The 13531-nt window shown below is 38.7% G+C and overlaps 2 protein-coding genes across 3 annotated transcripts; one reads left to right on the top strand and one right to left on the bottom strand.

Moving 5' to 3' along the window:
• Window positions 1–1481: 1481 nt before the first annotated feature.
• On the bottom strand, window positions 1482–2081 carry LOC106323548. Its single transcript, XM_013761653.1, has one exon. The coding sequence runs from the start codon at window positions 2079–2081 to the stop codon at window positions 1482–1484; it is 600 nt and encodes a 199-aa protein (XP_013617107.1).
• Window positions 2082–11047: 8966 nt separating this feature from the next.
• Window positions 11048–13531, top strand: LOC106327359 (probable receptor-like protein kinase At1g67000). Of its 2 annotated transcripts, XM_013765499.1 has the most exons (5): window positions 11048–11778; window positions 11876–11968; window positions 12075–12113; window positions 12224–12250; window positions 12325–13531. In XM_013765499.1, exons 1-5 carry the CDS (start codon window positions 11082–11084, stop codon window positions 13440–13442), a joined length of 1974 nt encoding a protein of 657 aa, XP_013620953.1. In that variant the 5' UTR covers window positions 11048–11081; the 3' UTR covers window positions 13443–13531. The 2 variants fall into 2 exon arrangements, with proteins under 2 accessions (XP_013620953.1, XP_013620955.1); XM_013765501.1 differs by lacking the exon at window positions 12224–12250.

Below are 13531 nucleotides of genomic sequence, written 5' to 3'. Positions count from 1 at the left end.
ATATTTGGTTCTCTACCAAATGCTAATTGTAATGGAGAATATCTATGATATGCACTTGGTCTTATCCGAATGAGTGCTTCTGCATGCAATATTGCATGTCCCCATACAGAGGTTGGAAATTTTGATCTCATGATCAATGGTCTTGCAATCAGTTGCAGCTGTTTGATTAACGATTCTGCCAATCCGTTTTGTGTATGAACATGAGCAACAGAATGCTCTACTTCAATCCCTGATACCATACAATAATCTTGGGATGTGAATTCACCAGCGTTGTCTAATCTAACTCTTTTAATTGGATAATCAGAGAATTGAGCTCTTAATTTGATTATCTGAGTCAGAAATCTCGCAAATGTCATATTTCGAGATGATAACAAACAAACTTATGACCATCTACTAGATGCATCGATTAGTACCATAAAGTAATAGAATGGTCCACATGGCGGATGTATTGGTCCACAAATATCACCTTGGATCCTTTCCAAGAATTTTGATGATTCTTTATCAATTTTGATTGGTGATGGCCTTATGATTAATTTACCAAGAGCACATGCAGTACATGTCATTTTATTACTTTGATATATATCTTGAGTTTTCATTGAATGACCATGCGAACTCTCGATGATTTTTTGCATCATTGTAGTGCCTGTGTGACCAAGACGGTTATGCCATAATATAACATCTTCTGGATTTCTCTTGATCACGAGATGTGATTCTATTGCATTAATATAAGTATGATGTAATCCAGAAGGAAGTTCTGGAAACTTTTCCAGTACAAGGCTTTTGCCTGATTTCTTAGAAGTTATATACATATACTTCTTTCCATTCTCAGTTGCAGACTGAGTGTCATATCCTTGAAGGTATATATCTTTAAAACTCAACAAATTTTTCTTATCTCTTAGAATTTGGAGAATATAAGACATTATCTATGGAAAACTTTGGTCCATTAGGCAACGTAAAGTTTGCTTTGCCAATTCCTTCGATCAAGTCCGTAGGACCTGATATTATATTGACAGTCATTTTTGCTGACTTTAAGTTATAGAAATATCTATTATCTTTCAGTATAGTGTGTGTTGTACCACTATCTGGTATGCAAACTTCTCTACCAATTTTCTTAGTTGTTGTTCCATTTGCTTTCTTATCCATTTCCTCGAAATGTTCATTAAGATTCACTTCCTTTGCCTTGCCTTTGATAGTTTCTTGGTACAACTTACATAGATGTTGAGGAGTTCAGCATATTTGAGACCAATGTCCCTTCAATCCACATTTGTAATAGACGTTCTCGTTTTTACGAGTAGGATTTTCTTGGGCCTCTTTCCCTTTTGTCCGGTCAGATCGATTCCATGTGTTGGATCCTCTTCCTCTTGGGTTGTAACTCCTTTCATGATCACGATTAAATGGATGACCACGACCACAACCATGACCACGACCACGACCACGACAGGAATAATTTCCTCTTTCCGGGTTTTTCACATCCGTTGCATTCACCTCAGGAAATGCTTTGGTTCCCGTGGGTCGGGTATTGTGGTTTTAATAAAGAGTTCATTATTTTTCTCCGCCACAGCGAGTTCAGAGAACCTTGTATACTCGCGGTTTATGTATTGTTCTTGTAGAACATAATGATTTTTGTGGAATGTTTGGTAAGTTTTCTCAAGCATTTCTGCTTCCATCACAGGCTTACCGCAATATTCTAATTGCGCTGCTATTCTCAATATAGCAGAATTGTACGTTTCCACCTTTTCAAAATCTCGAAACCGTAGGTTTGCCCACTCATCGAGTGCATGGGGAATAGTTATTTTCTTCTGGCTATCGAACCTCTCTTTTAGAGCTTTCCAAAGATCTAGAGGATCTTTTATCCTTGCATAGTTTATCCTTGCATAGTCATGCGTAAGGTTTTCATCTAGGTGTTTTCCCAGAAATATTACGGCTTTAGCCTTTTCATGAGAAGCTGATTTATTTCCTTCTTTTATTATATCGAGGATTTTCTCTGAATCTAGATGAAGCTCCATATTTGTGATCCATGCCGTGTAATTTGCTCCAGTTATTTCGAGAGCCGGAAACTGAAGTTTCTCGATATTCGCCATTTGAATTTCCGTAGAAACACAAAATAATAAATTTTATTAGAATTTGATTATTTAAAGTGAACCATTTATATTAATAATACACGCAATTACAAGGAGAAACAACGCATAGAAAAGTAAACCGACATTAAGCGTAAATTCTTCGGGAGCAAATTCTCCGATAAAAAGAATGTACATAGAAGCAAAAATTAGAATTGCACATAAAACCAAAAATATGCGAATCATCTTTCTTGCAATGAAAAACCGGAATGGAGCGATTTGAAAATATTTGAGAGAAGATGAAATATTTTGAATGAAGTAAATGAGTGAAGTATGAGTGTATTTATAGATGAAAAATACTGTTCATAGTCGTTTGAAAAGGGTAAAAATTTTGAAATTTTTTCTTTGTGACCGTTGGGATTAAATCGTGTGAACCGAAAGTCAATCTGAAAATACTGTAATAATCAGTCAACCAAATTTCATAAATTTCATGATATTTGATATAGGTGACCAAACATTTGTATAATAACCATAATATAATAAACAAACAAATATCAATCATATTATGGTGATATCAAAATTATAGCATTAAATAAATTATGCGGCGGCACAGCCAAGCCAATAATTATAGTGTAATTAGCAATCAAGGTTTATTAACGACGCGACATACCGCCCGCATTAATATAGATAAATAATAATAATTAAAACATCCACTATAAAATTATTAATAATAATATAGGCGGTATACCGACCATTATAGCAGAGTAAATATGATACATATAAATAATATAGGCGGTATACCGGCCATTATAGTAGAGTAAATATGATACATATAAATTTTACCCGAATCGCAGAGTGATCTTGCTGATAATGTGTTATAAAATACCTTATAATTTTATAGTATCGAGAAATTTAAATAATGGCGAAATTTTATACTCGCAGAAAAGAAATAATACTGATATGAGATAAATATATGATAGAGAGAGTTTATTATAAAGGGAGAAGAGGGATAAGGTGCGAGTTACAAATGATAGAAATCGATCGTTTATATAGAAGTTAAAAAGTGGAAGTTACTGTGTAAATAGTGACAGTAGACCCCACATTTGTTTACAAAATCAACGATAGAGGCGCCTCTCCTCTTGTTCGTATTGCTGCTATACTTACTTTTGTAACAATTCAGATAAAAAAAGGATCACTTGAACACATTGTTTTCTGTGTTAAAATAAAAGAGTACATTGTTTCAGAAAAAAAAAGAATTAACCAAATAATAATATCATTAGCATTTTCTGATCCAAAGGAAAACAGGAGGAAAAACACAACACTTCTGTGCTAATATTTATTTCCTTTTTGTAGATCTCACCCAAACATGAATCAAAACACTCCTTTTTAAACTTATATATGTTTGCGTGAACCTGAAAGCTAAGGAAGAAGCTTGGAAATGGCGTCTGCAGTGGTCACTTTTTCCAAAAACTGACCCTACCTTTGAGATAATTTTCATTAGTTTTCAGAAATGTCAAACCACACTTACTTCCCAACAAGCATGAAGTACTACATTAATTCAACAGTTTGAAAACCAGTTTCATACAAAGGTTAAGTCTGTGAGATCAGACAATTCATCTGAACTGCGATTTACTCAATATTACAAATAGAAGGGAATCACTTCCTTTCACTCCAGAGCAGAATTCAGTAGTGGAAAGAACGCATCAAAATATTGCTCGAACTCATATGTTTCAATCTGGTGTTTCTCTGCCATTTAGAGAGATTGTGTTTTGACTGATATCTTTCTTATCAACAGGACTCCATCACAGGTTCTATCCAACAAATCTCCATATCAAATGCTTAGTGGCAAAGATCAGGATTATAAACAAAAAACTTTTATTAGAACTCTTCAGTAGAGCTGCTCTTACAGTTTTTGCTCTTACAGTTTTATATTTACAAATATAAGATAATCATGAATATGATTTAAAACATAAGTTATTATATAAAGTTTATTTAAGAAATTTAAATTCAAATTCAAACCCCAATATCTAATGTGTGTATTGCTAATTTTTACATTTAGCTAAATTTAAAGTCTTACAAACGTTGTAATTTAAACCTCAATACTTCACTTCTGTGCTTAAGTATTTGACCTGGTCCTTAGGATCTCCATCATTTCCACCTCATTTCTATAATGTTATCTCTTATTAAATCACGTCCTCCTCAACACAAACCAAACCCAAAAGAACACACCGTACAGATCAAGAAAATCATGTATTATCTTTCCACTTCTTCTATGGTCCTGTTCTTCATCTTCTTCTTATTTCACCCTCTTCTTTGCACTTCAAGTAAACAAGAATTTGGAAGGTGTGAGACCCTGATTCAGTGTGGGAACATCACGGCCAGTTTTCCTTCCTGGGGCGGGAATCGTGACAAACTTTGCGGTTATCCATCGCTGGAGCTTCACTGCAACAAAGACATCACTTCTTTATCCATCTCAGATCAAGAGTTCCGTGTTCTACATATAAATCAATCATCTAACTCTCTTAGACTTGCCAGAACAGACCATAAGGGTTCTTTTTGCTCCTCTAACTTTACCAACACAACCTTGCCTCCAAAATTATTCAAGCTTTCCCCAACCTACAAGAGCTTCACGGTAGTCTATAATTGCAACCCTTTTGGGGTCCACTTTCAGGGCATGCCCGTGGGAACTGCATACTAACTTGTCTTAAACTTTCTTATGTGGAGAGCAGTTATTTAGAATCTGTCTCATAATGAAAAGGTAACCAAGAGAAACTAAAGCATCAAAAGAAGACTGGGGACATACAGACTTACTGCAGGCTACAGCAGCTGAATCTGTTGGATTAAGCTTGACAATAGCTTAAGTTATAAGCTATCCTAATCCTAATATGTTATGTTTATCTTTAAGGATTAGGAAATATATGTGTTGTGTTATCACTAATAGGTTTAGGAGATATATATTCCTATATAAGGAGATGCAAATTGTGTTGCATCACTTACGAATTGTGTGAGTTTGATTTGTGGTTTGATAACCTTGTGATTGATTAATAAGAGAAGGACTTCTTATTAAAACTTGTTTGAGATTCTATATTTGGTATCAGAGCCATACATCTCGAACGATCACAAAGGAGACTAACGAACCATGAGCGACATTAAGGTTGAACCCGAGCTAGGCGTTAAGGAGACTGGACCGTCTTCCATCCGGTTTCCGATGCTGACTTCCACAAACTATACTGTCTGGGCCATGCGAATGAAGATTGCTCTCAAGGTCAATAAAGTATGGGAAGCCATTGATCCTAGGAAAAAAACCAAAGAGAAGACTTGGCCATTGCCCTAATGTTTCAATCCATTCCTGAAGCACTTACACTGCAGGTTGGAGAACTCGACACAGCCAAGGCCGTGTGGGATGCAGTTAAAGCGAGACATGTAGGAGCTGAGATGGTAAGTGAAGCAAGACTTCAAACCCTAATGGCGGAGTTTGATCGACTAAAGATGAAGGAGGAAGACAAAATTGATGCGTTTGTTGGGAAATTGTCTGAGATCTCTTCGAAATCTGCGTCTCTGGGAGAAGTCATAGAAGAAGCAAAAATTGTAAAGAAGTTTCTCAAGAGCCTGCCAAGAATAAAGTATATTCACATTGTCGCCTCTATTGAACAAGTTCTTGACTTAAACACAACAAGTTTCGAAGATATCGTCGGACGTTTAAAGGCTTACGAAGAAAGAATTTGTGAAAACGATGAAGATCAACAAGATGATCAAGGGAAGCTAATGTATACGAATTCAGAGTCACAACAAAGTGGCTATAATGGATACGGTGGTAATAAATCGAATAGAGGACGAGGAGGTCGTTCCGGCTGGCGAGGAAGAGGTCGTGGTCGTGGTAACTTTCAGCAACAACGAGACGCATGGAAGCAGAACCAAGGACAAGAAAGAGACACATCTCACATTACATGCTTTTGTTGCGACAAGCTTGGATACTACGCGAATGATTGTCCTGACAAGTTACTTAAACTGCAAGAAACTGTTGAGAAGAAGACCGATGATACGCATGAGGCTGATGAATTGATGATGCATGAGTTGGTTTACCTAAACGAACAAAAGGTGAATCCAAGCGTTTTCGAAGCAGACCTCGACATGGAGAACATATGGTACCTTGACAATGGAGCAAGCAATCATATGAGTGGGAACCGTATGTTCTTCATCGCTCTTGATGAAACAATCTTGGGAAAAGTCAGATTTGGAGATGATTCTCGGATCGATATACGAGGAAGAGGTTCCATTCAGTTTATTTTTAAAGGAGGCGAGAAGAAAATTCTGAACAAAGAGTAACATCATTATCTTAGGGCAAGCTACCGAAGCAGGTTCTGAAGTACATATGAAAGATGACATGTTGTCGTTGTTTGATCGACTCGGTGGACTAATGTTAAGAACAATCAGGTCGAAGAACATACTATATAAAGTAAGTCTACAAGTCCAAGAGAATGCTAAGTGTTTACAGATTGGAGCAACCGAGTCATCGAAGTGGCATGCACGGCTCGGACACGTTAACACAAAAACGATGAAGACGATGATCAGAGATAAACTAGTCACTGGTGTTCCTAGCATTCCTATCGAGAAAGAAACATGTACAAGTTGTTTGCTTGGGAAACAAACACGAAGACCTTTTCCACAAGCAACTACATTCCGAGCCTCAGCTCCTCTTGAACTGATTCACGGGGACCTATGCGGACCTATCACGCCATCAACACCGTCACAGAAGAGATATGTATTCGTTCTTATCGACGACGATTCACGTTACATGTGGACTATATTGATCAAACAGAAGAGCGAAGCCTTCGAAAAATTCAAGTACTTTAAATCCCTGATTGAACAAGAAACTAAAGGAGTGCTAAGGACGTTTCGGACAGACCGTGGTGGAGAATGTATGAGCCAAGACTTTCAGGACTACTGCAACAAGAACGACATCAAGAGACATCTGACCGCACCCTATTCTCCACAGCAAAATGGCGTGGTTGAAAGACGCAATCGAACTCTTCTCGAGATGACAAGAAGCATTCTCAAGCATATGAGTGTCCCTAATGTCTTGTGGGGGGAAGCAGTGAGACATGCCCACTACATGATCAACAGGATCTCAACCAGATCACTACAAGGAATGACCCCGTACGAGGCTTTGCGATCGAGGAAGCCAAATCTTGGACACTTACGGGTGTTCGGGTGCGTATGTCACGTCAGAACAGAGACAGTTGGAAGGAAAAATCTTGACGACAGGTCGAGAAGTCTAGTACACTTAGGGACTGAACCTGGTTCGAAAGCTTATCGTCTGTATGATACTTCAACCAAGAGGATCGTTGTTAGCCGTGATGTTGTCTTTGAGGAAAACAGAGCATGGGACTGGAGAAAAGAATCGCGATCAGATGATAGTCCATTCTCAGTCTTGTGTTCGTTAAAGGGATTTGGAAAAGAAGAAGATGTCCAAGAAGCGGAAGAGGCTACTCAAACACAAGACATTAATGAAAACGAAGAAGATGAGGAAGAAGAGGAGAATGATGGCGATGCCCTGTCCGAAGAGGATCAACCTCAACTATGACGATCAACAAGAACGGTGAAACAACCAGCATATTTGGATGATTACATTCTTATGGCAGAAATAGAGTGTGAAAGACTCCTAATGATAATCAACGATGAACTGTGGGACTTTAGCGTAGCAAAGAAACTGAAGGTCTGGATTGAAGCTTGCGAGGATAAGATAACATCTATTGAGAAGAATGAAACTTGGGAGCTCGTTGACCTACCTTTGGGAGCAAAACTTATCGGTTTAAAGTGGGTCTTTAAGATTAAGAGAAACGCAGATGGGAGTATCAGTAAATTCAAGGCTCGTTTAGTAGCAAAAGGGTATGTCCAACGACACGGAGTTGACTACGATGAAGTATTTACTCCTGTAGCTCGCATCGAAACAATTCGTTTGATCATTTCCCTAGCAGCCTGTGAGGGATGGGAAATTCATCATCTTGATGTAAAGACTGCGTTTCTACACGGTGAACTCAAGGAAGAAGTTTTTGTCTACCAGCCGGAAGGTTTCCAAGTTGTTGGAAAGGAACACAAAGTCTACAAACTTAAGAAGTCACTTTATGGTCTTAAACAAGCACCTACGGCCTGGAATACTAAGTTGAATCAAATTCTCGTGGGGCTTAAGTTTCAACGCTGCTCGAAAGAACCATCTCTGTATCGAAAGGAAGAGAAAAACGGTCTTCTCATTGTGGTAGTATATGTCGATGATTTGCTTGTGACTGGTACGTCTTTGCAATCGATTGTTGGCTTTAAGCAAGAGATCTCTACGAAGTTTGAGATGAGCGATCTTGGGAAGCTGACTTATTATTTGGGAATTGAAGTACAACAGTGTGATGATGGAATTATACTAAAACAAGACCGATATGCTCGAAAGATACTTGAAGACAGTGGGATGAGCCCTATGGATATGAATGTTTAACTTTCAAATTCACCTAACGAGAAGAGCATTGATGAAAAGGAGTATAGGAGAAGCATTGGGTGTTTACGGTATATGTCACATACCCGACCAGACTTGTCATTCTCTGTGGGGGTCTTAAGTCGATATATGCAGGCTCCCAAGGAGTCTCACGGTGCTGCACTGAAGCAAGTATTACGGTACTTGAGAGGGACAACTACACTTAGTCTCTCGTTTGTGGGGTTCAGCGATGCTTCTCATAATGTTGATGATGATGACGGTAAAAGCACTACAGGACATGTGTTTTATCTTGATCAAAGTCCAATATCATGGTGTTCACAGAAACAGGAGATAGTTGCTTTATCGTCTTGTGAGGCTTAGTTCATGGCTGCGACAGAAGCAGCTAAACAAGCAATTTGGTTACAAGATCTGTTAGGTGAAGTTGTCGGTCAAACAAGCAAGATGGTGACTATACATGTTGACAATCAATCCGCTATTGCATTGACTAAGAATCCAGTTTTCCATGGACGAAGCAAGCACATTCATCGAAGGTTTCACTTCATACGGGAGTGTGTTGAGAATGAGCAAGTAGGAGTTAGGCATGTTCCAGGGAATGAGCAGCGAGCTGATATCTTAACTAAATCACTTGGTAGAGTTAAGTTCGTGGAAATGAGAAGTTTGATTGGAGTTCAAGTTGTGAGTGAAGATGAGTTTAAACTTAAGGGGGAGAATGTTGGATTAAGCTTGACAATAGCTTAAGTTATAAGCTATCCTAATCCTAATATGTTATGTTTATCTTTAAGGATTAGGAAATATATGTGTTGTGTTATCACTAATAGGTTTAGGAGATATCTTTTCCTATATAAGGAGATGCATATTGTGTTGCATCACTTACGAATTGTGTGAGTTTGATTTGTGGTTTGATAACCTTGTGACTGATTAATAAGAGAAGGACTTCTTATTAAAACTTGTTTGAGATTCTATAGAATCCCCAACAAAATATTTAAGCTTCCAAGTCCATTTATATACTTTTTTAGGTTCCAGATAGTTCTAAAGTATGTACACAGCTCTGGGTCATGAAAACACTTTTAGTTTCAATTCAATAAAGTAAGAGAATATACAAATGGAAAGTCCTTAAAAGAAAAACCAAGACTTCTGATGAATGATCTTTGGGGAAGGACTAGGTTCTTCCATAAATTTCCTCTAACTTATCGAATACAACAACCTCATCGAGACTATTAGTGATTAAATCATATATATAAGCCTCTCGTTGTTCGGACGGGAAACGGTACTGAACGAGAGAACGTTCGGTTTTAAATGTGGGTTTAGCAAAGACGTCTTATTGATGGTCGGAAAAGTATTTCGTCGGTTACGAGGAAAGGGAATGCGTAAAGGAAAAGCGACCGGAGCTCGAGGAGCTTTGACGGAAAGTTACAGTACGGAGAGATAACGAAGGTAAAAACCCTAATCTAGCCGCCCAGTATGTATGAGTATTTTCGGATCCCTTCTACGTTGCATCCCCTCCTCTCTTTTATAGTCGACTTGGTGTTTCACTGTGACCTAGCTTGCGACGTCTTCATGGGCTTTTAACTCGCTGGGCCGAAAAGTCCACGTTGCTTCGCGGAGTCATTTAGTCAGACTCATTTAGTTGAAATGCAACCGACCGAAAGTTCCCTCGCGCCGCGCCGAGAGACCGGCACCCCGAGCCGCCGCGTCGAACCGTCGTTACGTCCTGTTCGGGCCGGGACGTCCGTTCTCCAGGCCTTGAGAGATGGTCGAATCCATCTTCTACACTCGTCATGGTGAAGACCCTCTAACCCAGTGCGTTACATAGTATCGACAAACAGATTAGAAATCGCGTACGTCTCAACAACGAGAGCAGCTGGAGGAAAAGGTTTTGAGAAAGCAATGGCAAGGTGGTTTGCAACAATAATGAATTATATTCTTGTGGTCGGGTGTTAGCTTTAATCTACTTTCAACTTTTGATAGAATTCAAACTACAGCTGCATATATAGTAAAAAGTTTTTCTCTTAGGGATGAATCAGTTTTACATTAATTCAGAAAAATAAAATCATTCATATATATTTTTGTTTGAACACCAATAATTCATACATTTAACACTTCATTATGTTGAACAGAGACTAGACATTTGATCTATCAGTGAAACTGTGAAAGTTTCAAACTGGTTCGTTTACCTTTTCAGTGTCGAAATATCTCTATCTCAACTACGCGTTTCAAAAGGTCCACCTAAGAAGGACTCCAAATCTCTTTGTACCCGTCACTATCCTTAGTGTTTGACTTTCCCAGTCTCGTAGATCTTGTTTAGTCAGCTTTAGAGGCGTTACCGGCAGGCGACAAGTTTCTCTCATTCTCACTATAGAACTAATTACATAATGTTCTAAACCACAAAATAAATAAAAGATAATCATTGACCGATCTCTCTGTATCCGTCACTATCGTTGCTTGACTTTGATCTTCACCATCTCTACTTGCTTCCTATCCATCTCTCTCTCTTTTTGTTTCCCTTCAACCCAGGGGCTCACTGTTCACAGATCAAACCAATCATGTACTATTTCTCCATTTATCCTCTGGTCCTTTTCTTTCTCTTCTCCATATTCCACCATCTTCCTTGTGCTTCAAGTAAACTTGAATTATGTGAGACTTTGTTTGAATGTGGTAACATCACCGCCGGTTTCCCATTTTGGGGAGGGACACGTCACAGAAATTGCGGCCATCCGTTGCTGGAGCTTCTCTGCAATAAAAACAGCAGTACCTCTATTATCATCTCAGACCAAGAGTACTCAGTTTTCCATCTAAATCAAACATCTAACACTATTAAACTTACCAGACCAGACTTTCTAGGCTCTTTTTGCTCCTCTGTGTTCACCAACACAACCTTGCCTCCCCAAATTTTTGAGCTTTTGCCAACCTACAAGAATATCACTGTATTCTACCGTTGTGACCCTTTTCTTCCTTACCTTTCAAGTCATACATGTCCCAAGATAGGTCTTATCTCATTGTCTGAAAATCATAACGGTACATGCCGTAATGGTTTCACGGTGAACGTTCCGACGAGTTTTATTGCAACAGAGAAAAGGTTGAATATGACCAATTTAGAAAGTGTTTTAAGAAAAGGGTTTGAGGTGAAGTTGAAGATTGATAGAAAAGCATGTCAACAATGTTTATCCACTCATGGAAGCTGTGGATTTAACCATACGTTGCCATTAGGAAATAAATGCAATCCACTCCATCCGCAAACTAGTAAGTTTCTGAATTCCCAGTCTGTTTTGCATCATCTTTGTTGAGTAATCATCTTAGCAATAGAAATGTCTGTACCAAGAATGTTTTATATGTATAGAGTCAAAGGATGCTTGTGGAAATAATCAGACCTCGAGTAGATTTGTCTGTTATCATAACCATACCTCTGGTTCTGGACCAAGGATGGCTGATGGTAAGATCTCTTGTTCGATTTTTCCAATGTTTTTACACTACAATATCGGAAATTGTTTCTCCAGTTCCGAATCGTCAATTTTCCTTGTGCCAATGCATTGATGCAGGCTTGTCCTCTGGATCGGTAGTAGATTCTGGAGACCATGGTAAGATCTCATGTCCTATTTTTTTTTTGCAATGTTCTACCACAAAAACATTGGAAATTGTTGCTCCATTTTCGAACTGACTTTTTCATGGTGCCAATGCAATGATGAAGTCGTGACGTCTACTGCAGTGGCAATAGGTGCCTTACCTGCTTTTATTACGAAGCATAATGTGTTTATAAAATTTTCTTACAGCACAATTTTCTTGTTACAGGTTGCGCAGCAGGTGTTATATGTCTGGCGGCATTCATAACGGTGTGTCTCCATTGCCAACAAATATCACATGATCCGGGTCAACAAAACCTCAGGACTGTTCCACAACCAAATATCGAACCATATAATCCACTGAAGAAGTATAGTTATGCACAAGTGACACGAATCACAAAGTCATTTGCAGAAGTGGTTGGGAAGGGCGGATTTGGCACTGTTTATAGAGGAACTCTTTGTGATGGCCGTATCGTTGCAGTGAAGGTATTGAAAGACTCAAAAGGCAATGGTGAAGACTTCCTCACTGAAGTTGCAACCATTAGCCAAACTTCTCATGTTAACATTGTTACACTGCTAGGGTTTTGCTCTGAAGGTTCCAAGAGAGCAATTATTTATGAATTTTTGGGAAGTGGGTCTCTTGATAAGTTTATCTCAAGCAAGACCACGGTGGATATGGATTGGCCCACACTTTATGGGATCGCTCTAGGCGTTGCCCGTGGTTTGGAGTACTTGCACCATGGTTGCAGAACAAGGATTGTACATTTCGACATTAAACCACAAAATATACTCTTAGATGATAATCTTTGTCCCAAAGTTGCAGACTTTGGTCTTGCTAAGCTATGCGAGAGGAAAGAAAGCATCTTGTCACTACTAGACACAAGAGGAACGATAGGATACATTGCACCTGAATTGTTTTCAAGAATGTATGGTAGAGTTTCCCATAAGTCAGATGTGTATAGCTACGGAATGTTGGTACTTGAGATGATAGGAGCAAGGAACAAAGAAAGAGCTGCTCAAAACTCTGCATCTGATGCGAGCTCAATATATTTTCCTGAATGGATATATAAGGATATTGAGAAGGGAAACACTGGAAGGCTTAACATGGATGGAATCGTCTGCAAAGAAGAGGAGATGGTTAGAAAAATGACATTGGTGGGTTTGTGGTGTATTCAGTCTTCCCCAATAGATCGTCCACCGATGAACAGAGTTGTGGAAATGATGGAAGGGAGTGTGGATGCTCTTAAAGTGGCTCCCAGGCCTGGTTTGCAAATTCAAGTAGCGCCTCTTCAAGAATCTTCTACCCTCTCAGAGAACATTTCGGTTTATACAGAGTATGATCCATGAATGTCTCATATAGAAGAAGAAACCTCTTTGAAACCATATATATTCATGAATTATATTTATACTAGTATATCATCCCGTGCTAAGCACAG

The sequence above is a fragment of the Brassica oleracea genome, chromosome C2, assembly GCF_000695525.1.
Source record: "Brassica oleracea var. oleracea cultivar TO1000 chromosome C2, BOL, whole genome shotgun sequence".
In the NCBI taxonomy this organism is placed as follows: Eukaryota; Viridiplantae; Streptophyta; class Magnoliopsida; order Brassicales; family Brassicaceae; genus Brassica; species Brassica oleracea.
Note: the sequence above shows the minus strand (reverse complement) of the source record. Positions and strands in the feature narration are given on the sequence as shown.

Bases quoted from the DNA above. Each gene is read 5' to 3' on its own strand.
- LOC106323548 (XM_013761653.1), bottom strand. From the start codon at position 2,081: ATGGCGAATATCGAGAAACTTCAGTTTCCGGCTCTCGAAATAACTGGA.
- LOC106327359 (XM_013765499.1), top strand. From the start codon at position 11,082: ATGTACTATTTCTCCATTTATCCTCTGGTCCTTTTCTTTCTCTTCTCC. The intron at 11,969-12,074 runs GTAAGATCTCTT...GCATTGATGCAG, and splicing joins TGGACCAAGGATGGCTGATG to GCTTGTCCTCTGGATCGGTA. The intron at 12,251-12,324 runs GTGCCTTACCTG...TTCTTGTTACAG, and splicing joins GTCTACTGCAGTGGCAATAG to GTTGCGCAGCAGGTGTTATA.